Source organism: Brachycentrus maculatus, unplaced genomic scaffold, assembly GCF_059751285.1.
Source record: "Brachycentrus maculatus isolate JH-2025_06_01 unplaced genomic scaffold, ASM5975128v1 h1tg000180l, whole genome shotgun sequence".
Classification (NCBI taxonomy): domain Eukaryota; kingdom Metazoa; phylum Arthropoda; class Insecta; order Trichoptera; family Brachycentridae; genus Brachycentrus; species Brachycentrus maculatus.
Genome location: NW_028280931.1, coordinates 2800008 through 2826266, shown reverse-complemented (window position 1 = coordinate 2826266; position 26259 = coordinate 2800008). Strand labels below are relative to the sequence as shown.

At 30.4% G+C, this 26259-nt stretch overlaps 2 protein-coding genes across 4 annotated transcripts in view; one reads left to right on the top strand and one right to left on the bottom strand.

Annotated features, from left to right (window-relative positions):
- Window positions 1-12913, top strand: part of LOC148308029 (neo-calmodulin-like) — a 59563-nt gene extending 46650 nt beyond the window's left edge. Inside the window, exons 2-7 of one of the 2 annotated variants that reach the window (XM_088262434.1) lie at window positions 222-778; window positions 6111-6144; window positions 7052-7153; window positions 8101-8236; window positions 9773-9921; window positions 10373-12913. In XM_088262434.1, the coding sequence (XP_088118560.1) occupies window positions 695-778; window positions 6111-6144; window positions 7052-7153; window positions 8101-8236; window positions 9773-9921; window positions 10373-10404 (537 nt within the window). In that variant the 5' untranslated portion in view covers window positions 222-694 and the 3' untranslated portion in view covers window positions 10405-12913. The remainder of the gene's footprint in view (window positions 1-221; window positions 779-6110; window positions 6145-7051; window positions 7154-8100; window positions 8237-9772; window positions 9922-10372) is intronic. The other variant, XM_088262433.1, reaches the window with a different exon arrangement.
- Window positions 12914-20972: 8059 nt separating this feature from the next.
- The window catches only part of LOC148308027 (membrane-bound alkaline phosphatase-like), a 29961-nt gene continuing 24674 nt past the window's right edge, over window positions 20973-26259 (bottom strand). The window contains exons 5-8 of one of the 2 annotated variants that reach the window (XR_015837753.1): window positions 24961-25279; window positions 23646-23981; window positions 22311-22780; window positions 20973-21699 (exon numbers count right to left, since the gene is read on the bottom strand). Coding sequence is in view for 1 of the 2 variants with exons in the window: in XM_088262508.1 (XP_088118634.1) it covers window positions 22464-22780; window positions 23646-23981; window positions 24961-25279 (972 nt within the window). In the remaining variant the exon portion in view is untranslated. Of the gene's footprint in view, window positions 22781-23645; window positions 23982-24960; window positions 25280-26259 lie in introns of both variants that reach the window. The other variant, XM_088262508.1, reaches the window with a different exon arrangement.

Here is a 26259-nt window from a genome sequence, read left to right as displayed (position 1 = left end):
TATTTCAGAGTAATATTAGAAAAAAATATAGTGAAAAATCACTAATATTTATTTCAACCCTCCTGGGAATCAAACTTGGGACCTCTTGTACGGTAGCCTGCCACTACAGCATCGAGCCGGACAAAACCTGGTTTTAATCTTTAAAAAATCTGGTTTCCAACTAAATTTTTTGTTGATTTTATTTTTATGTTGTGGTTTACGATTTTGTGGTTGTCTATAAGCTTCTGATCTGAGCTACGTGGTTCAAATTTCGACTCTGCCACAAATTGATTCAGATTTTCTAAATCAGTAAAAAAAAATACAGAATTTAAATAATCTTTAAATAAACATTTTTGCGTGTTATTAAAAATCAGGAATATGATAATTTAAATGTCAAGTCGGAGTGCAGTATCAACATATTATATGACAGGACAGTGATCAATATTGTCAACTAGAATTACTAACTCTGGAAAGTTCATATCCCGTATTAAAAGATTTCTTCCTTTTTCCGACGTTTCATCCTAAGGGAAGACCCCAAGATACGAACATTCGAGATATTCATCGCCACAACGCATTTTTGTCGCCAAAACGTATGCATGAAGTGCCGTTAAGTTTTATTTTGAAATGGAGTTGAGGACAGTGTAAGGACATCGACAAATCCTCGGAGGGTGCTTCAGTTATATGGGTGCTTAAGGAAGTGCTAAGGTTTATCTGAATGACAGCAATGGAGGAAAAGTATGGAAAGGAATACAGAAGACTGAGGAGGCTTACGAGCGATTTGCACATTCGACAAGTATCCGTAAGTTAGTTTAACATCATGATTATAAGCATTAACTTTGAAGTCAGCCATTTTAACAAAAAAATTTGTAGTTTTAGTATGTAACCACTCACCAAAATTTCAGTCTACCGGCATCGAGACGTAACCGTCTCTTCGTCAGGACAATCACTACAACAGCATGTAAACAACACTTCACGTCACTGCCAGTTGAGTAAACAACTCATTCTTATGTATTCTTATGTAAACAACTACTTACTTCAGGACTGGCAGATATTCTTATGTAAACAACTACTTACTTCAGGACTGGCAGATATTCTTATGTAAACAACTGCTTACTTCAGGACTGGCTAATATTCTAAGTAAACAACAGCTTACATTAGGACTGGCAGATATTCTTATTTAAACAACTACTTACTTCAGGACTGGCAGATATTCTTATGTAAACAACTGCTTACTTCAGGACTGGCAGACATTCTTATGTTAACAACTACTTACTTCAGGACTGGCAGATATTCTTATGTAAACAACTGCTTACTTCAGGACTGGCAGACATTCTTAAGTTAACAACAGCTTACTTTAGGACTGGCAGATATTCTTATGTAAACAACTACTTACTTCAGGACTGGCAAATATTCTAATGTAAAAAATAGCTTTCTCCAGGACCAGTAGATATTATTATTTGGAGTCTGCTCCATGACTAACAGACATTCTTATCTGAATTTAAAAACATTAAGATTTTTAACTTAATCTTCAATATTCCATTTTTTACTAACTCTGTGTTTAAAAAATAATTAAAACCTCATATTTTTATGTACACATTCGTTTATCTCCCATAAAAAAATAAAAACAATGTATAAAATGCTTGCAGCTTTTCGTAGCAGATAAAATGCAGTAAATTTTAGAAAATATTTTCTTTCAACATTTTTCCAGCTTAAAAGCATTTGCGGGATTAAAAATTCTGCCGAGATTACATTTTGAAAATGCATTCACTCGACCGCCGTATCTTTTTATTTCACATTTCAATTATTTTCTCTCTATATCCCGAGGGCAGGTGCTGCAAAATATCTGTTTTCCAATGGGTGTTCCTTTACTCTGAACTTTTCCACACGAAAATATGTGAATTCATAACAAAACCTGTAAAACGAACCTCAAAGAGAATTTTGCGAGAATAAAAAATTAAGTACATACGTTTATTAATATAAATAAAATTTATTAATATATGTAATAAATCCAACAAATTTATTTATTTTCAATATTCCAAGTTGTTTCAAAATTCTTCACCATTGCTTTCCATTTTTCCTTTGTTTTCAAACTCCGTCCCTTGACTAACCCCTTCCCCTTACTTTCCCCTCTCTTTATTTATAGAACAATTTTATATTTTATATTTTAGTTATTAAACAGACCTGAATGATGGAAGTTTAACTTCTGAAACATGTAGTCTATAATAAAACTCAAGTGGTAAAAAACGAAGTGTTTTCTTTAATCATTCCAAGTTCCAATAATAGAAACCATTTTCAATAAAACAGCAATTCTCCAACTATTTAAGGAAGAAAAATACTTGAATCTAAAGAAAAGTTGATCTTCCAGATACCAAAATAACTTTATTTTTTAACCCTTATCCGCACCCAATAGTGCATAGGGCACTGGATCGTAGCGATGCAGTAATATCGTGATCGTTAATTGCATGAAGGCAAGGTGATCAGCCCTGCGCTTCTTGTACTATTCCTGGGTGATATAAAATAAATATGAGAGTGAAAATCACCCGTATTTGTTTTGACCCCCCCCGGGAATCGAACCCGGGACCTCCAGAATGGTAGATAAATGGGCTGACCACTACACTACGGAGGTGGATAAAACTTTACAATACCAAAATGAATTACCAAACAATTCCAACAGAACGTAAAATATTTGGGAACATACTTCAATAACCTTCCTACAGATATAAAAAATGAAGACATTAAAATCCTAAAAAAAAATATTTAATGACATAACGCTCACTCCTTTCAAGAACGTCATAAATAAAGAAACTTGATTTTTCAGTAGACCGTTTTTAAAGTTTAACAATATAAAACAATGTATTAAAAATAAATATCAAGCCACTTATTGAACTTTTTACTGTGCAACAGATCTTTTTAGGTAAAACTTGAATGTTTTTCTCCATTTGAAAAATATTTAGTATATTTAAAAAAATACTTAAACAATACCTATTCTTCAAAATGCAAAAACAACACTTTCTGCCCTGTAGCGGGTAAATATTTAGTTAAAAATATGCCGCTTTTGCTGTAATATAGTACATTTTTTGGGCATTCCGAAAACATGCTCAACTGAAAATTGACGATTGATTTATGACGTTCTTGAAAGGAGTGAGCGATAAGTCATAATATATATATAAATACATGTTATTCGAAGAAGAAAAAATCGTCAATCATGGGTAGAATTGGTGAATGTTACACGTGTATCATTGTATATCACTTAACAAGCCAATGACGGTCGTAAGCCCTGTAAATAACTTGTTCATCTATGTTAAGATATTTAAAAAAACCCTACTTTGTAAATTAAATTCTCTGTACAAAGTTGTCGGTACAAAAGAGAATTGAAATGAAAACAGCATAAATATAAGGCAAAAACGACCATAACTCTCTCATGACAATTCCCAACGTTATGTCTCTATACATTTCCACCAAGATTTTGCGCTCGAGCCAAAAACACATACCCTGGGTTTATACATTATTTTTTTATTACTTTCATTTATTTTTGATACATAATATTTTATTATATTTTAGTTCCGGGTTAGCAGTGCCAATAATCCGAGAATATGTTTTATTTATTTATTTATTTATTACAAGCCTAAGTATGAGTGTGCAGGCCTCTGAAGTTCATATGGAGTGTATATTATTTTTTTTTTTTATTACATCATACACATAATTAAAAATTACAAAAATGTGTCTTTATTGCGTTTTCCCATGCCGAGGACACATTTAAAAATATTTATTCACAAAATTAAATCAAAGAAAATTGTTTATTACATGCAATAAAATATGATTAATACCGAAAAATGCAATCTATTTCAATAGATTTATATTATCCACTGACACTTCGTGATGGAATTGCATTTTTAATTTTTTATTAGATTAAAACCAATATTTTTAGCTTTTCCACTTTTTTATTTGACCAGCGACCGGGTTTCGTCGTTACCGACATCATCAGACTGGTCTGATGATGTCGGTAACGACGAAACCCGGTCGCTGGTCAAATAAAAAAGTGGAAAAGCTAAAAATATTGGTTTTAATCTAATAATAAATCAATCTATTTCATTTTAAAATATTGCTCACTCCTTTCAACAACGTCATATATCAAAAATCGTCAATTTTTAGTTGTGCATGTTTTTGGAAAGCCTAGAAAATGTACTATATCCCAGCAAAATCAGTATATTTTTAACATAATATTTACCCGCTACAGGGCAGAAAGTGTTGTTTTTGCATTTTGAAGAAAAGGTTTTGTTTAATTATTTTTTTAAATATACTGAATATTTTTCAAAAGGAGAAAAAACCTTCAGGTTTTACCTAAAAAGATCTGTTGCACTGCAAAAAGTTTAATAAGTGGCTTGATATTTATTTTTAATACAACATTTTGAGTGTGTCCAAATACTTGTTCACTAAATCTGGATTATCTCCAATTACAGGAGTTATTTTCATATTATTGGTTGTCAATAATGGGTAGAATTAGTGAATATTACACGTGTGTAAAGTGATCACTTAAACCAGCCTATGACGGTCGTCAGCTCCGTAAATGCCCAGACTTCCATATTCTTCTTCATCTTTGATGAGATGTTAAAAAATAATATTTTTAATACATTTAATTTTATTTTTAAACTTTAAAAATAAAATTAAATGTATTAAAAATATTATTTTTTAACATTTATTTCGTCCGTCTCCGTAGTGTAATGGTCAGCATGCTCGGCTACCGTTCTGGAGGTCCCGGGTTCGATTCCCAGGGAGGTCAAATAAATATGTATAAGTGATTTTTTTTCACTGTAATATTTATTCAATATTACCTTGGACTGGTACCTGAAGCGGAGGGCTGATCACCCTTCCTTCATGTGTAAACGATCGAGATAACACTGCGTTTGTATGAAGCAGTGCCCTATGCACCATAGGGGTGCGGTAAGGGTTTTAAAAAAAAACTTTAAAAACGATCTCCTAAAAATAAAGTTTTTTGATATACTTATGACGTTGTTTAATGGTGTGAGCGATATGTATTACTTGCTTTAGAAAATTATCCTTGCCTTTTATGTATGTACAAGGATTTATACCATATTTTGTTTTTATGTCTTTAAAATGATAGTGGATATGAAAACTTAATAATAAATGAACAATACAATAGACACAATGGATTCAATATCTTATATCAAGATTTGTCACATAGCTCATTTAAATGTCTCATTCGTCTAGTCATATTTTCTAAATAAGACACCACAAAATCTGATAGATCTTAATGTCCCATTGCCTCATAAATTTTTGTTAACTGCATACCTTCTTTTGCACATTATGTTTCCAATTTAAGTCTATCGTTTTCAAAATTGGACATACCCACACTAAATGAGTGACATCTTGTGATGGTGTCTCATCACATTCACAATTAGTTTTGTCTAATTTTAAAACGGAAGAAGTATTATTATTTATTGACTTGGCGTTTAATTTGTAGAACTCCATTTTAATTTATGTATTAATTTTAAATCAAACACAGATTTTTTGAGTGTACTAAGTTGTATTTTTGGATGTTATTTGGAAGAAGTATTCTCGAAATGCTCCATGACCCGTAAAAATTTGAGTCAATGCATAATAATACCCTTATCCGCACCCCGATGGTGCATAGGGCACTGCGTGATATAAACGCAGTGTTATCTTGATCGTTTACACACGAAGGAAAGGTGATCAGCCCTCCGCTTCGGGTACCAGTCCGGGGTAATATTGAATAGATATTACAGTGAAAAAATCACTTATGTTTATTTTAACCCCTCTGGGAATCGAACTTGGGACCTCCAGTACGGTAGCCAAGCGTGCTGACCATTACACTACAGAGGTGGACAATGCAAAATTTAATTTATGTTTTTTTTCAAATAAAAATTCAAAGAATGCAATCTATTAAAGATCTACCCACTTTTATTATCCATTTATGAATAGCCGTTTTACATTTTGTTATTATTTTTAATGACTTTATGGATAGTCGAAGCAGGTTGTAAATCTGTATAATAATCAAAATTCTGTTGACTAAAAGTGTTGTACATGTGGTTTGTGTTATATAAGCATCATCTTTGTTTTTATTTTAACGTTTGATATTTTCTTTGTTTCAGTCTGAATATGGACTCACAGAGGATCAAGTTGCAGGTAAATATACATATGTATATTATCTATATCCGATATTTCAATCTTTTTCACAAAAATAGACCGGTGAATGTATAATACATAAGTATTTTAACAATGAGATTCACAATTGAAGCGGCGTGATGGTTAGTTAGTTAGTTAATATTAAGTCACCAGTCTGATGATGTCGGTAACGACGAAACCCGGTCGCTGGTCAAATAAAAAAGTGGAAAAGCTAAAAATATTGGTTTTAATCTAATAATAAAGTAATATTAAGTCTTTAAGAATTAACAATAAATATGGGAGTAGATCACTGCAATATATCGAACCAAACATTTTAAATTTATTAAGAGGTCAAAATAAAATATGGAACGAAGGCAAAATAAAGGAACAGGTGAATGATCAAGATTTAATTTTATGAAAATAATAAAATGTTTATATTCTTAATTTTACTCTCATTTGTGTGTGTATATCAGGTTAAAATCGTTAAAAACAAAAACGAAAACAAAAATGTATTAAAAAAAGAACTCCACCGACAAGACACACAATGTGGCTTGGTGGGTCTCTGCAAAAAAAAATTAAAATGTTTAAAATTGTTATTGACATAAATGTATACAATTTATGTTAATAAAAAAATAAAATAATATCAAAACTGACGTAAAGTGGCCATCTTGGTTTTTCTCTGTTGTAACTTGTTTACCATGATTGGGATGAATTCCTGCTATAAAAATATAACCTTAAGAAGGAGCTACGTTTTCTAAAGTAAAATAACCTCACATTGATTGCAGAGGTCTTGTACTTGTATGTAAATATGTATTTTTCTATGCGTCTTACTAACCTACAGTTGAAATATATTATTTTAAGGTTTAAAGCCGAGTTGAGTATGTAAATTCATAATTTTTCATATGAGTTTGTAAATTCCTGTTTCCAGAATTCAAGGAGGCTTTCATGCTTTTTGACAAGGATGAAGATGGTACAATCACGATGGCTGAGTTGGGTGTGGTAATGCGGTCGCTTGGACAGCGGCCAACAGGTATAAGTTTTATTTTTCTTTTTTTAGGAACACCCTTTTTAAATTTATGCTTTTTCTTTGCCATACAGCAGTAAAATCTTTCACACGGAACTTCTTTACTTACATTACCTGCGTATCTTTAAATATATTAAATTAATACGAATGAGTAAGAAAAGAACTCTCACTTAAAAATAACGCTCACTCCTTTCAACAATGATATGTATCAAAAAACTTGATTTTTCAGGAGATCGTTTTTAAAGATTAAAAATATAATTAAATACATAAAAATAAATATCAAGCCACTTATTGAACTTTTTAGCGTGCAACAGATCTTTTTAGATAAAACCTGAATGTTTTTTCTCCATTTGAAAAATATTTGGTATATTTCAAAAAATAATTTAACAAAACGTTTTCTTCAAAATGCAAAAACAACACTTTCTGCCCTGTAGCGAGTAAATATTAAGTTAAAAATACGCCGCTTTTGCTGGGATATATAAAGTACATTTTATGGGCATTTCGAAAACGTGCACAACTGAAAATTGACGATTTTTTATATATGGCGTTGTTGAAAAGAGTGAGCGATATATAAGGCGAATGTAGTTGGAAAAAGAAGCAGAGACCGAGGAAAACTTGCATGATGAAGTAACATACTCCAAATACTTAAAAGTAGACTAGTAAGGAGTCAGGAGTGGAAATAATCATTATTGATTAAATTAAGTGTTTTGAGATGGGTTGGAATAAAGAAAGAGTAGAAAACAAATGTATGCAGCGTGAATATTATTGGAAGAAGTAGCCGAGAATAGCCAAGGAAAACTTGGCATGATCAAGTACTTCTTGGGTATGCACAGGTCAGTTGTTGGAATAATCGGGGTAATGAGGGGGGGATGCATGAATGTTGATGAGGCAAAGAAAATCGAAGAAGAAAAAAAGACAGAGAGCATGGAACATAACTTTTTTTATGATTGCAGAAACGGAGCTTCGAGATATGGTGAACGAAGTCGACCAAGATGGTAACGGAACCATAGAATTCAACGAGTTTCTTCAGATGATGTCCAAAAAGATGAAAGGAGCCGATGGTGAAGATGAACTGCGTGAAGCTTTTCGGTAAAGAAATTAAATTTTTTGAGCCATGGACTACCAAAAACCTTGGTCAAGGAGATATTTCCATTATTCATGAATCTGTAATTTCTGAGTCAGTAAAATGTCCGTAATCTCGGTTCAATAATAGTGAGACACCATGAAGGATACGTTTCAATAAGTGTCAGGCCTAAACGAGATTATACTTAACCTTATGTATGGCATTTTTTATTTATTTAAACCATATCCCATCCCTATGTGGAACATATGGAGTCCACAAAATGTTTCCAAGCTTTTCTTTCATCTAAGGCTCTCTTCGGGAGGCATGCGGAGTACATGGCCAAGCCAACTGAATTGCCTTTTCTTGACGACAGTTGTGACCCAGATTTGCCGTGTCCTACGCCTTATCTCTTCATTCCTCACAAAAAAAACCAAAATTATTCGCAGACACTTATTCTCAAAGCTTAGTACGCGGCTGCTCTGGTCCCTTATAAGGTGCCATGTTTCACAGGCGGCATATAAGAATATAGTGTATAAAATTATCGCATAAGCCAGTCAAATGCTCAGACTTACATCTTTTTTGGAAGGAAAGGTAAATATGATACATGTTTCAAATCAAGTTAAGACAACTTTGAATTTGACATCTCATTCGTAGGGTCAATAATCCAGCGTCCGATATAATAAACAATATTATTATTTATAAAATAAAACAACTTTATTTAACCACTTTTTATTGGTACACTTTATCCAACTGGTTTTGACAAGAACCTTGTCATCATCAGGGTTTTTATTCTAAATTCTAAAATATTTAAAAACTCATAGTTAATTACCCTTTCCTTACCAAAAACTTCCACGCACTCCGTGCACCATATGAAAATAGAATTTTAAAAATATTACTTAAAAATATGATTTAAAAACTCCTAAACTTTGTTTTTATTGTGCATTGCGTAGCGAATACGTCGACTCCGAAATAAAGTGAACCAATAAAAAGTGGTTAAAACAAAGTTGTTTTATTTTATAAAGTTTATAAAATGTGCCACAAAGTATCTGCGAAAAACATTTAAGAAATATCAATATTATTAACTATGATCCTGTTTTGAATATTGAAAGCATTAACTTTGTGGATCATCTTGATAAATTATTTCGAGAAATAAAAATACTTTGTATTCTGATCCACTCACATTTTTATTTTTCCAACTAGTTTCGGCAACAACCTGTTGCCCTCTTCAGGGTTACATTTATAACTTATATACAGTTATAAATGTAACCCTGAAGAGGGCAACAGGTTGTTGCCGAAACTAGTTGGAAAAATAAAAATGTGAGTGGATCAGAATACAAAGTATTTTTATTTCTCGAAATAATTTAACTATGATCCTGTTTATGGTTGTACAAAAATTCCAACAGTTCAATTGATCCAGTACATCAGTTTACTTTTCTTAGTTTAGTTATCTTAATCTTTCAGTTTAATTCTCTCCATCTCTTAGTTTAGTTTTCTTAGTCTCTAGGGTTAGTTCACCCAGTGTCTCAATCTGCCAGGCTCTCAGTTTGACTTTTGTTTTTCAGGGTCTTTGACAAAAACAACGATGGGATGATATCGTCTGTGGAGCTGCGACACGTGATGACCAATCTGGGTGAGAGGCTGACCGAGGAAGAGGTTGACGACATGATCAAAGAGGCTGATCTTGATGGAGATGGCATGGTCAACTACAACGGTAAGAACTGAAAAAAAAACTCATTAAAATCGTAATTATAAGGTACGAGAACCAAAGTCTATTCGAATCGTTAAAAATAACAATTTTAATAAGAAAGAGCAGTCAACAAAAAACAATATAGTATTGTGTTGTTTTGTGCCAAGTGTACGTGTAAACATATAAGTCAATGTAATTATAGCAACTAAGTAGATCATAGATAACAGCGAGAAGAAGCCTACCAATGTGGAAGACCCGAAGAATATTTGAGAAGTCACATTGGTGTGGTATTCTAGCTCTTTGTCTACCTCTGAAGTAAAGTGGTGATTAGTTTATAAGTTTTAAGAAAAAAAAAATGAGAAATATATCGTACTAGTATTATGTAAAATTTTATGACAGACCATTCAATCTAATGGGCCTTTTATCATTTAATGTAATGTATTCAAATATTTCTTATTTTTTTGTAAAATTGCAGAGTTCGTTACGATCCTGACCTCCAAGAACTAGTTTGCCCCAAATCAGCCATCCACTGCAGGTTCCTCATCACTGGCCCACTCCACGGAGTCCTGCAGACCACCAAGACCAAGATCCCACACCAACACCTACTTCACGGAGTCACTGCATCACCAATCTGAGATTCTACACATAATCTTACTCCACGAAGTCTTGTAGACCACCAAGACCAAGATTCAACACCCACAAATATTCTACGGAGTCCTCGGCCCACCAGGATCCTATACAACTTACTCCAGGGAGTCCTGCAGACCACCAAAACCAAAATTTTACACCTAAAAATACTCCACGGAGTCTTGCAGAACCATCAAAACCAAGATTTAACACCTTTACCTACTCCGCAAAGTCTTGCGGATGACCAGTCCAAAATCATACTTCTAAACCTAGTCCACGGAGTCCCGCAGACACTTACTCCACGAAGTCTTGCGAACCACCAAATCTGATATACTAAACATCGACATACTCCACGGAGTCCTGCAAACCCTCAAAATCGAGACCTTACACCTAAACATACTCCACGGAGTCCTTCGGACCACCAAGATATAACACCTCAAATTACTCCATGGAGTCCTACGGACTGTCAAGTCTGAATTCCCACTACTCCAAGAGGAGAATGAACACGACCAAAATATGTACACTCACTGATGCCATCTATTGTCAAAGAAACAAAAGCGGTAGATCAACATATGTAGAGGTCAAAATATGTGATAAAAACAAGATTGAAACATTTAAAATAAAACTACAGAATAAACGTGTATACTAACTACTGTAGAGAGGCTTGCATCGAGACCTCAACCAAAAAGATAGACATTTTTATCATTTGTTAAAATCTCAAATTTAGACAAGAATCTTGATCAAGTTTATTTATTTTATTCTATATGGTTTAAGCCGCTTTTGGATTACATCAATTACACTCATCAATACAGTCATCGAATACAGTCACGTTTCAAAATATTGTGACTGTAATTGATCAAGTTGCATCCCCGGTTTCAGACTTTGATAAATCAAAAAATACGAATCTTCAGCCCATAATATATACATATATACGATTCAACCAAATGAATTTCATATTTGGAAATTAATATAAAATATTTATCAAGTATACAGATCCAATCAAATAAAACATTTTACATTAAAACATATGAAAAATATGCAAATATAATTAATGTCGGGTTGTATTGCATTGTAGTTTCTTTCAAACTTTGAACCACACAATTTGATACCTCTGTTTATATCACAGTGTTGTGTGTATAATTTTTGTGATCTTTATTTGACATTTTTTTATTAAATTCTTATTTATAATAAACTTAAATTAGGGATGTGACTTTCGGTAACGTGTAAAATTAATAGTATTTTTTACAGTTAATTATATAATTTGTATAAACAATCTTATGTAATCCATATAAGTATGTATGTTAATATGTGAAACTTCTTTGAGTTTTTTTTTTTTTTCATAAAACTGTACGAAAACAACCTCAGACTGCCATTTATTGGCTAGTCTTCGCAGTAACAACTAAATGTTATCCATCATAAATTCAATCAATTCAAAACTTTATAAAATACTTTGATAAATAAATAAATACGTATTTGCTGCGCAATGCTCAATAAAAGCAACATTTAGGAGTTTTTTCCCGTTTTTTAAATCACATTTTCATATGGTGTACGGAGTGCGTGGAAGTTTTTGGTATAGTAAGGGAAGGGTAATTAACTATTACCTATTTATGAGTATTTCAATGTTTTAGAATTAGTACATAAACCCTAATGATGACAAGGTTCTTGTCGAAACCAGATGGAAAAAGTGTACCAATAAAAATTGGTTAAAACAGTGTTGTTTTATTTTATAAAGTTTATAAAATGTGCCACAAAGTATTTGCGAAAATCATTCAAGAAATTAATAAATTCAATTTATTAAATTTATAATGGATTTCAAAAAATATTTGTTAGAAGTCTCAATAGACGAAACATCCTTTTATTCGAGGCGAATATGAAAGTATAAGCATATACAGGACATAGGATCTGTCATTGACTGGCTTAAGCGATCACTTTATATGTTGTGTAATGTTTACCATTTTGAAGATCAACATTGCCTGAATTTTCGGAAGTTGTATATATGCAGTATTTTAACAAACTCTTTTGGTTTTAGCTAATTGTCCTCTGTGGTCAACGTTTTGCGTATTGACCCATACAAAATATCGTTTTTAATTTTTTATTTTTTTTAAATGTTAATCTCCTATTAAATTTTATTAATTTTAAAATAATACGATAAAAATTTTATTAATAAAAATTTGTGATTGTAATCACGGCCTATGAAAAAATATTGTGTTTAATATAATGTTTCGAATTGAAATGTACTCAGAAAATATATTATAATATAATTATTTTATGGACTTAAATTGTTAACGTTTTCAGTAAGTAATATATTTATATATATATTTTTAAAAAAATGGTAGGATTTTCATAATTTTTTTTTAACATATTAAGTGAGATCAAAGTAAAAAGACAACGCCAAATTACTCTTATTTTTACGATAATTTCCAATGACTGATTTTAATTATTTTATATACAAAACTCAATATATTAATCATTTATTTATTTTAAATTTAGCATAGAATCGTAAAATGCTAAAATATTGTTATGTAAATTTTGAACTACGTAATCATTGCGAAAATATGAAATAAATACTACTACTACCATCACGCCGTTTCCCCGCAGGGGTAGGCAGAAAGTATGGAACGCCACACTCTTCTGTCCTAACATACACTCCTCGCCTCCTACACATCCGTGAAATAATTAATACAATGGCGAGTTGATGAATATAACAAAATGTATGAAGGCGTACTGATTTTTTAAAAAATGATAATGTATTCAACAGTATCTGTAAAATGGCTACCGAGTGAAAACTTCACCTTTAAAATTAACAAAAATATAATTGATTTTTTCTCCTACCCAGATAGATAAAATACAAAACAACAATCCAATTTCTAAAATACGTTCTTCTTCCAACCCTTATCTGCACCCATTGGTGCATAGGGCACAGCATCGTATTGACACAATTTAATATTGATCGTAAGTTATGAAGGCAAAGTGATCACTCCTGCACTTAAATATTATATATCCGGGTAATATTACATAAATATTAGAGTGAAAAATCACTTATATTCATGTTAACCCTCTCTGGGAATTGATCCCGGGGCCTCCTAAATGGTAGCTAAACGCGCTTACCACGTTATGGGACTCAGTGACAACTCAGATTGAATGACATTACGTTTTTATATGAAAGAAGATAGAAGTGTAAGCATTATACCTTATTTATTGTAACTGCAGACAGTTGGTAGAATTCCATATTGAATTTTTGGGTAATATATCCAAAATTAAACACGGTTATTGGATTGAATTCTACTTTATTTACATTTATGATAAGCGACGTGTTTCGTCTTTTTAAGATATTATCAAACACAGCAGTGTTTGATAATGTCTTAATGAGACGAAACGCGTCACTTATCATTTGTGTAAATAAAGTAGAATTCAATCCAATAACCGTGTTTAATTTTGGATACATTACCCAATAATTGTAGCTTATGACCTGACTGGCTAAAGTGATCACTTTACACACCTGTGTGAACTTTACCACTCTACCTTTCATTGAACGTCCATATTGCATTTTGCAAATATGTATTTTTTATCATTTCATGTTAAAACAATGATAACCTGTTAAAATTTGTTTGACGCGTGTTTGAATTTGATGAAAAGGGGGAATTGACATTAATGTGTGAACTTTTAATCACCTCTACACCACCACTATACAGGTTTTTCACTTTATATTGGACACTTTACAAACCAAATTGGACGCCTTAAAAATGAAATTGTACGTTAATTTATATTTTGAATTATTAAAAATATTTTCAAATTTATACTACAAATACCGTTATTGTCAGTGTGAATACTTGCCTGCATCTTTTATTCTTAATACTCACAAGTGCGTTAGTCGTCAAGTTGGCAAGCCTATGCGCTGTCATAGTCTGTGCGCGCGATGTGCACTGAAGTCGAATAAGATTTTCAGTACTGCTTTGAATCACGAGTAGGCACTTTTGTATACTAGTGAATATAATTATTTTTTTTGTTTGGTAATATATCCTAAATTAAACACGGTTATTGGATTTAATTCTACTTTTATTTACATATACTTATATGATAATATGTGACGCGTTTCGTCTTATTAAGACATCATCAAACACTCAAGAGTTTTTTCATAATGTCTTTATAAAACGTAACGCGTCACAAATTATCATATAAATGTAAATAAAAGTAGAATTCAATCCAAAAACCGTGTTTAATTTTGGATATATTACCCAACAATTTAACATAGAATTTTACCAACTGTCAGCAGTTGCATTAAAAAAATTAATTCACACTTTTTTACAAAATATTACGTAACGTCCAATTTAATTTATAAGGCGTCCAATTTAATTTGTAAAACTTACAATTTGAATTTTTAAATTAATTAACTTTTGACAAAATAAATACTTTCACCACTTTCCTACATTTTTGAAAGAGTGTGGAGTTACTAAGAAAAAAACAAAGTTGAAAAAATGGACTTTATGTCGTTAGAAATAGGCTAAATGTTTGAATATAAAACGGCTATATGTGTGATGTTTGTTAGATATTTATGTCTTTTAAAATAAATGTATTGTAAAACAATTTTATATGTATAGAATATTTAGATAACGCCCCGAATGCCACTCGCCAGGCGTTTTAGCCTCACATACGTCCACATGTTTTTACATATTCTATTCAGACGAGGCTAAATATAAACAAGTTTAGGCTACATATAAATATTAAATGTAATCTTTTAAATACGCGTTCAAGTCTTCCGTTTTAATATCATTTATGTATCAAGATAATAATCGTTGTCAAATTTTTATTTTGAATCGATCTTTCTTCTAGCAATATTTTAAAATTGATTTATTGATTTGACGTTTAATTTGTAGAACTCCATTTTGATTTATGTATGAATTGTTGAATCAAACACAGATTTTACGAGTCTACAAAGTTGTATTTTATTTATTTTTTGACATCTCATCAAAGATGAAGAGGAATATGGATGTCTGGGCATTTACGGGGCTGACGACCGTCATAGGCTGGTTTAAGTGATCACTCTACACACGTGTAACATTCACCAATTCTACCCATCATTGACAACCATACTACTCAAATTCTTGGAAGTTCTGTATATATGAACCAATTTAGAAACCTTGTTCTTGAATCACTAGAACTTCACTAGAGACATCTATTGCTGAGATGTAAGGAAGCTTTTTTATTAAGCAGAAACTCTTATATTAGTATGTGAGGTCCGAATCCTGGACACACTCAAAAGGTTGTAAATAAATTGTATTTTATTGTTAAAAAAACACATTGAAATAAATATTGTGACAGTTGTTTCGCCTAGTTATGGCATTTTCAAACGAATGTGAAGATTAAATGGACTGACGGTCCTTATATAGCTATACAATTCTAGGTACTTAAGTAATAGTTTTAACATGTGCAGTAATAATTTAAAACCATTACTTAAGTAACTAGAATTGTATAGCTATTTAAGAAGCGTCAGTCCATTTAATCTTCACATTCGTTTGAAAATGCCATAACTAGGCGAAACAATTGTCACAATATTAATTTTTATGTGTTTTTGACAGTAAAATACAGCTCAGTAGACTCATAAATCTGTATTTGATTCAACAATTAATACATAAATATTTTTAAACTTGAAAGATCAGTGATATCATTTAGATAATTGAAAAACAATTCGTTTCGTAGGTAAACTATTAAATGAAAATGAAAATCAGTTATTTATCTAATTGCATAATGAAAGAAAATAAAATTCAAAACAAACCGTATACTTGAATCATGAAAATCAAATAGTGTCTAATTTTTCAGAAAATTTTAACTATTTATTGTCTTCTCCTAACCCTCATTATCGCACCTAATGGTGTAAAGTTATTAATATATATATATATATATATATATATATATATATATATATATATATATATATATATATATATATATATATATATATATATATATATATATATATATATATATATATATATATATATATATATATATATATATATTAATTATATATATATAAATATAAAGGCACATTCAATTTTCAGGATTCAAGCTATAATAAGATCAACATTTATCTTTACTTTCTCTCGATTTTAATTTTTTTCTGCCTTTATTTTAAATCATCTTTGGATACGAAATCACATTTTAAATTATTTAAGTTTTTTTAAAACAATTATTTCATGTGCTTTATAGATTTAAATTTTAACACCCTCTATATCTCTTTATTCTGTGTATATGTATGTATGTATGTAGGTTTGTTGTCTAATGTAGAATATTGTATGTATTTGCTATTTGACGAGTATGTGTTCATTTAGTGATACAGGGTGCGAAAAAGGGACAAAAACAACATTTTTAATATTAAATATTTTTTGTTAAGGCTTTTTGACTCCACAATGCCCGGTTTTATTTTTACGTTATATTTTTGTGATGATTATTTTTATAAATATACGAATTTCAGTATATGAAAAATTAAAATGTTATTTAATATGTATCATTGTTAAATTTAAAACATTTTTTTTAATTCTACAGTTACTTTGTAGGAAAAACCTATCCATTTTTAATTAAAATTACTTGGTGAATACTATCACTTCTTAAAATATGTTGTGGAACGTGTTTCGATACATTCATTGTAGGTACCCGTAATATTTACTCTTAGCTTCACATACGGTGTTTGAAAATAATCTATTGAAACACGAGTCACAATAAATTTCGAAAAAAAGTGGTATTTACCAAGTAAATAATTGTTTTACACACTTAATGTAAATTTTATTTTATTAATTTATACAGTACTTTTTATTCTTGTTAATTAGATATATTGAGAAATAAAAATACATTTTAAAACAATATATAAGTAATATATATTTATACAACAACAAAAAAACACTTAATTATATAAGAAACACAATCAAATATGACATTTTAATTTTGTTAAATCAAACATAATTTTTTTTATACATAAATTGGTACCTACTAATAATTCTGGGTTATTTATGAAACTAGATCGAAAATCAGATAAAATTGTTATTTATTTATTATTAAATTTATATGGCGTTCAACACTCAAATTGGATTAAATAATATACATACTATGGATAAATGCCAAAGAAACGCCCATGAGAAATATATTTAATAAAGTGACTTTTAAAGAAAAAATACATTCAAAAATATTAAATACTTTTAATGAAATACCAAGCAGTAATATACGAGGTTTTTCTTCTCATTCAATTGATATAATAAAACAGAAACTTTATAGTTTTTCTACTTTTATTTTATTTGATCACTCTTCTTTATTCAGCTCAAATAAAACAAAACTGGAAAAAACAACCGAGTTGTTGTTTTATTTTATAAAATATCAGTACAAAACAATCATGTAATCAACGTTTATATCTCACGAATATAAAATCATTATATACCAAATTTTTCATAAATTTGTTACAGGTTTTTCTTTTGCCATAAATACCTGACTCAAGAACAATATATTTATAAAAAAAGATTTTTTTTAAATATAGATACAATTTATTAAAAGAAAAACAGTATTTTCCACTTTTCATATTGTAAATATGAATAAGGTCTACTATTACTTTGAATCTATTTTTTTTAATCTAATTTAATTAAAAATATTATAAGTTTATGGCTAAAATAATAAAAATATGTATATTTTATTAAACACGTATGATAAACAAAAATTACACTGGCCAACAATTTCCAACTTTTATATTGTAACTGGTATGAAATTACCTGATCTTTATGCACTTTGTATGGCTGAATTCAAAAACGAAAGCAAAAAAATGTATCTCGTCAGTTTTTTTAGTTATGGATATTTTTAATTCTGATATTGACTAATGTTTATCTTTATTTTATTACAAATTAAACACATGAATAATCCACTTAATTGAGTTTTATTTTATTTACGACTAGTTTCGAAAACGACATTTGTTTTCATCTTCTGGTACAAATTAAAACTAACGAATAAAAATATATTTAGGTATATATATAGGTTAATAAATATAGGTAGGGGGTAAAGGAACAACATTTTTTGTAAAAGGAAACATTGATAATAATGGTGACGTATTTTGAAACAGTATATTATTAATTATTATTTTATCTGAATTTAAATTTTTATGTTTTTCTAAATTTTCTAAATTATTTATGACTTGACCTGAATAATTTAGAAAATTTAGAAATACATAAAAAATTAAATTCAGATAAAATAATAATTAATAATATACTGTTTCAAAATACGTCACCATTATTATCAATGTTTCCTTTTACAAAAAATGTTGTTCCTTAACCCCCTACCTATATTTATTAACCTATATATACACCTAAATATATTTTTATTCGTTAGTTTTAATTTGTACCAGAAGATGAAAACAATTTTCGTTTTCGAAACTAGTCGTAAATAAAATAAAACTCAATTAAGTGGATTATTCAAGTGTTTAATTTTTAATAAAATAATCATGTCATTCCACAAAGTTAATGCCGAATCAATAAATAATATAATGTTTATCTTATTATTTATGTACAAATATATTTTAACATATAATGCTATCGTATTCGATATTAATAAGCTAATATATTTCCACTGTTACTACACTGTATCGACACTTTTTTTTAAATCCCTTATACCTCAGACTAAAACATGTCTAGATACCAACCACTATTACGGTTTCAACGTATGGGGTCCATACAAACAATAATATGACTGTAACATCAGAACTTGACGTGATACAAGCTTGTCACCATATAGACTTTGAATAAGAACGATTAACTTAGTCCAAATCTTCATCGCAACTTCAGCTACAAAATCATTGTTGGCCAGAGTTATTTTAGTATTCAAATAATGACAACTCTAGTTCCAATTCCATGTACTTTTTTTGCGATTTCATTAAAATATTTTTATAATTTTTAAGAAAGGGTATCAAACCAACATTATATCGATAATTTTGCAACATTTCCATCAAACGTCCTAAAAATAAACCTATCACAATAAAATAGAGTAATTTTTAATAATACTGTTTAATTTTTCAATATTATCGGTACATAAAAAAAATACATTATCACAAACCAAATTTATGTCCGTATGTTTAAACCTAGATAACTAAACTATATTTGTAGATACATAGTAACTAAACATTCGTCAGGCGGATTACGCAATTAAAAACGTGAAAATTATCAAAAGTAGTTATTAAAAATAGTAACTGGTTACATGGCACTTAAAGTTGGTTTATTAGGAATGAATGTAAGAGATATTTAACGATAAATCACTATTCCGTAAACAAAGTGTGCAGGGAAGTAAGTGCACGTGGCTTTTTCGGAGAAGGGCGTCGTCGCGTGGACGAATGTTTAGGTATCTAGGGTTAATTTGTGTTTAAAACATGAATATGGTTTTCTTTATAGAAATCGTTTGTGAATTGTCATTTACAAATTTATTGAACATCGGTGAGTTTTAATCGTTTTTAAACACACGGAATATAATTGTAACATAAAAATATAACCACAGGGATAGATAAAAGTACTTACTTAGTAAGATGACAGTTATAAATATGATTAATATAAAGTTATTAATTACCTAGGTTAGTTTCTCAAAATTTACTGAATCTGAGTCATTTTATTTTTACAATAAAATTGCCCTATAATTTTTTAAGTGAGTTATGTATGAAAGTTAGGTTAGAAAATATTAAATATGTCTACTAAACTCAAAGAATTAAAGATGTGAAATTAAATATCATTGCTGTGTGAGAATGCGTTTTATTTCTGAAGCTCTCCCCTCTTCGATATATTAAATAAAAAATAAAACATGTTATTTATATTTGAAGCACTAACTTGTTAATTATCCATTTAATAATTAAAATGTAACTTTGTTTTAAAATCACTATCAATATTTTATCACAACTTAATTATTATGTCTACCGGTTTCGAAGCTAACCGCTTCTTTATCAAGACTGATTAAAACTATTATAAAGAAGCGGATAGCTTCGAAACCAGTGGACATTATAATTAAGTTACAATAAAATATTTATAGTGATTTTGAAACAAAGTTACATTTCAATTATAAAAAATTAAACATTTATAGATACTATAATATTAGTATTTTGAGTATATCAATATAAACACGACTAGTTTTGAGAACTACGTCATTGGCTGAAAATACAAACATTTTATAGCAGTTTGTATTCTTCCTTATTATTAAAAACATCTGTGTTCTCAAATCTAAATGTGTTTACATAAATAAACGCAAAAAATAGTACAATACAAATCGCTCACTCCTTTCAAGAACGTCATTAATCAAAAATCGACAATTTTCAGTTCTGCATGTTTACGGAATGCCCAGAAAATGTACTATATCTCAGCAAAAGAGGCATATTTTTAACTTAATATTTATCCGCTACAGGGCAAAAAGTGTTGTTTTTACATTTTTAAGAAAAGGTAATGTTTTATTTTTTTTTTAAATAGACAAAATATTTTTCAAATGGAGAAAAAAACCTTCAGGTTTAACTTAAAAAGATCTGTTGCCCTGTTGTCTTGTATAATACAAGTGCTTTATTTTTATATTTAAATCGTCATGTTATTCTACAACCTTAATATCAAACAAATTAAACATATGACATTTTGAAAATTTTCTTAAATTATTTTTAATGAAAAACCCGTAAAGCTTATATTCAAGAGGCTTGTCTGCAGGCAGGATAGTGAGAGAAAGGAAAGAAGATGTGAACAGTACATTACAAACACCCAGACCAATTGAAAATAAATATTTTGCAAATAGCAGGAATCTAACCCGCGACTACTCGACTGCGCCAAAGCGCACTATTGAGCGGTCGTACCTGAACCGTCCTAAGATTCAATTTTATCAAATATATGGTAGAATTGAAATAAACGTCGATTCATTAATATATTTCTACTACAATATTTTATTTTTAAATATCAACTTTGTTAATGGCTACATTAATTTTGTTATAATGTATTTGAAGTGAAATTTCAAACCCTCGTGTAATGCATTTTGACTGAATTTTTTTGTCTTGTTTGCACTTTGATAACTATTGGTGAGATTGCCCAGACTTCCATATTTTTCTTCATCTTTGATGAGATGTCAAAAAATAGTATGAAAATAACTCCTGTAATTGGAGATAACCCTGATTTTGTGAACAAGTATTTGGACACACTCAAAATGTTGTTTTAATGAGTTGATTCAGCTATTAATGTTCATTTACAGTAGATATTTTCAGTAACATTTAATAGTTAGTAACATTTAATAGTTAGAAATATGGTTTGGACATGTAGAACGAATGAGTGAGGAAAGAACGGTGAAACAAAAAGAAGCAGAGGAAGACCGAAAAAAACATGGCACGATCAGGTATAGCAAATACTTGAAAGTGGTCAGGTTAGGAGTCGTAACAATCGGCGGGTATGTGTGAGGAGATGCATGAACGTGGAAGAGGCGAAGAATGTTTGCAAGGACAGAGTGGTGTGGCGCTCTATTCTCTCTGCCTACCCCTGCGGGGAAGCGGCGTGATGGTTAGTTAGTTAGTTAGTTAGTTAGTTTATATTTAATAAGACCGCTGAAAATGATTCATTACGTTTTTACAGAGATTCTCAATAATTCCACAATATTTTGGATGTGTCCAAATCCTTGTTCACAAATCTGAGTTTCTCCAGGAATTATTTTTACAGAGGTGAAAACAACTTTATGATAAATTAAAATCTGAATTTTAAGCGCATATGACAAGTCACATAATTTTGAGTGTGTCCAAATACTTATGCACAAGTTTGGGCTTTTCCACTGGGTTATATTTACATGTTTGCATTTTTTTTGTCAATTTACTTATTGGTTTCAAAGTTACTTAATTTTAGGATAAATATGTTCGCCTCATCGTGTGGCATCTGTCGTTTGATATTCCACATAACTAATCATAGGGATGATTTAGTTTAGACCAGGAGATACAAAGAGTATACAGGTAAGAAAAATAATATCAGTGATGATGAAACCACACTTGACGATGAATGCACCGAGCTGTCTGAGGAATTAGAATTTACGACCGTCGCGTCTGATGTGTCGGTATTGCAGACAGTGTGCCCTGGACCGACGCAAAGGGAGTAGGCCATGAAGTGCGGGATGAGGTGCTGCTCAAATACGCCAGTGAAGAGATGCTGCGAAGGACCCTTGGCGAACACCACCACGTCTTCGGCACCATAAGATCCTGACGTCAGTGGAAATATCGACGGAAACTGGAAGTTTGGATCACCTGAAATTTTACCAAGTCTTTTTTTATTAATCAACAACATTTTGGGTGGTCCGAATCCTTGTTCACAAATCTAGGTTTGTTCACTTAGTGAGTTATTTTTACACGAGTTATTTTAAACGTTGAGAAAAAAAATATCAACGTTTTATATTACATTAGTTTTTCTTATCTTCCTCATTTACATTGCATATGAAACAAATAAATAGTTTATGCTTATTTTTATGTAAATATATAAATATATATACATATTTATATATATATATATATATATATATATATATATATATATATATATATATATATATATATATATATATATATATATATATATATATATATATAAATATATATATAAATATATATATATATATATATATATATATATGTATATATATATATATATATATATATAAATGTATATAAATATATATATATATATATATATATATATATATATATATATATATATATATATATATATATATATATATATATATATATATATATTTATATATATATTTATATATATATATATATATATATATATATAAATATATATAAATATACATATATATATATATATATATATATATATATATATATATATATATATATATGTATATATACATACATACATAGAGTTACTATATCATATAACCTCAACGTGATAAGTAGACGATGTGTCATTCAGATAAGGTTTTAAGCAGAAAAATATTCTTGTCCTTTTGATATTTCTACAGATGCTGGGGATCTGTCTACGCTGCTACCTGTTTCTCTTGATATATCGCCTACCAGCTATCTCTCCACCTTTTCGGGGGTCTGCCTGGGGGGTCTACGTCAGAAATACAAATAATTAAAGTGGACTTACGTCTCATAAACTTCTCTTCCTTCACAACCTGAGCTCTGAGACCTTCTTCATTTCTCGGTCTGAATCCGGGTCCATTGGCATAGTTGAGACTGAGGTAAGGAAGGCCATCATTTCCCTCATCGTCAGCCGATGGTTTCACTTCCCCGAAGATGTCATTCCACCTACTGGCGTAGCCTGATATGGTCATGGAATGAGCGTGGTCTGCAGTGACTATCATGAGAGTTTCTGATGGATTCGTCAGTTCAGACACTTTTCTGACAGCTTTGTTAAGCTCCAACGTTTCATCCACAGCGAGACGCGCTTTGTTTAAGTTGTGTGCGTCATTTATTCTGCCTCCTGGAAAATGCACGGGATATTGTCTTAACACAGAGTCTATGGACTTGTCTTAACACAGAGTCTATCGACTTGTCTTAACACAGAGTGTATGGACTTGTCTTAACACAGAGTCTATGGACTTGTCTTAACACAGAGTCTATGGACTTGTCTTAACACAGAGTCTATGGACTTGTCTTAACACAGAGTGTATGGACTTGTCTTAACACAGAGTCTATGGACTTGTCTTAACACAGAGTCTATGGACTTGTCTTAACACAGAGTCTATGGACTTGTCTTAACACAGAGTCATGGGATGTTGTCTTATCACAGAGTGATCAAGTGTAACTTTACACTCTCCTTATCATTCTCAGGGGAGCTGTACAGAAAGGCTGGTTTAAGTGAAAAAAAGCTTTCTCATCTCAACCATAGATGGCGCCCGTGAAACGTGAAAGAAGGTATCAATTAAAGGATTTTTTCGATCATGGGTAGAATGGTGAACGTTACACGTGCATAAAATGAAAACTTAAACTATTTAAAAGCTTTCAATATACCTATACAATATATGTACATACCTTAAATTCACAGTATAATCGGGATACAATTTGTGTTACAAGTTGTTTCACATTTTCAATACATTTCGCAACTTAGTCCAAAAAAAAATAGTTTTGTAAGACCAGATCTGTTAGGAAGCCTAGATGCTTCTGTATCAGATCTGGGCGTGCAGTGGGACAGCTTTAAAAAAAACTGAAACCAGTTGCGATGCACTACCATTTTTAATTCTTGTTTTAACTGATTTCACTCACACTCCTTCAATAATGATATACATACAAAGTTAAAAACACTATAATTATCATTCATCGTTTACTTTGTGTGATACCACTTTTATTATTTATAAAAGTGGTATTACACAAAGTAAACGATGAATGATAAGGATAATATTTTATTACCATCCCAGAATGTTATATATGCTTTTAATAAACAAAATAAATGATATAGTTACCAAAAACGAATAAAAAGAATCCCTTCTCATTTTTCGACAGGATCTTTATAGCAGCATCCGTCATCTCTTCGAGACTCGGCTGAGTAGAATTCGCTTCCATGTGGAAGTCCATCGGACCGGGATTGAATAAGCCGAGGAGGTATTCCGTATTGTTGCTCGTCTTCAGCAGCTCTTCTCTGTTGCTAACATATTGACTTATGACTTGCTTGTTGACTTTGTCATGAGTCCATTCCGTCACCAGGTTTCTGGTGTCTTTTCTTCTTCCCTGGCTGCTGGTCATGTTGGGAAGAAAGTTTTCTCGACCCCCGCCAAGAATGACCTATAAATTAATTTAATAATGAGTCAAAGTTGGCTTCAGAATCTAAAGAAATTTGAGAGTCTTGAAATTAGAGGAATTTGAGAATCGTTGAATTTGGAGAACTTGAGATTACAAGAAGTTTGAAAAATCAAATTAATATTTTGTATTAATATGTTTTTTGCGGATGCGTTGTGGCACATTTTACAAAACTGTATAAAATTAAACTTTGTTTTTAACCTCTTTTATATTATTTTTTGACATCTCATCAAAGATGAAGAAGAATATGGAAGTCTGGGCATTTACGAGGCTGACGACCGTCATAAGCACAGACTTCCATATTCTTTTTCATCTTTGATGAGATGTCAAAAAATGTGATGAAAATAACTCCTGTAATTGGAGATAATCCAGATTTTGTGAACAAGTACTTGGACACACTCAAAATGTTGTAATCTCTTTTATATTTAGTTCCTTTTTTCAATTGATTGCACACTCTTTATCCTGCCTTCTCGCTTACTATGAATATTTTACATTTTTAATTTAAGTTTTACTTAGTTAATACCACTATTTCTTAAAATCTATTGTAACGCGTGTTTCGATGCAGTCCGCATAATTTTCACACCGTATGTAAAGCTACATTCTAAATTTTTGTGTTGGGTCCTTGGGACGTTGATAGTTGAAGAGGAAGTATGAGCTGCTTCTTTTTTTTTAGATTAATTTCTTTGTTTTTAAACATCTCTTATCAGTCATTGACAATTTACAATGTAAAACTTAAATTAAAAAATGGATTGATTTTACCACTTAATGAGCATATTTGACAGTTTAAGTTTATTACATATCCACCCCTGGAGATACAAGGAGCTTGTCGAATCCTGTTGTAGAAAATTATCAAGAATAAAAGTGGTTAAAAACAAAGTTTACTAGTATTTTATAAAGTTATTCAAATTGAATTATAATCTTGTTCTACTCAACTGTAAAATGTCTAAAAAAAACGAAATCCATAG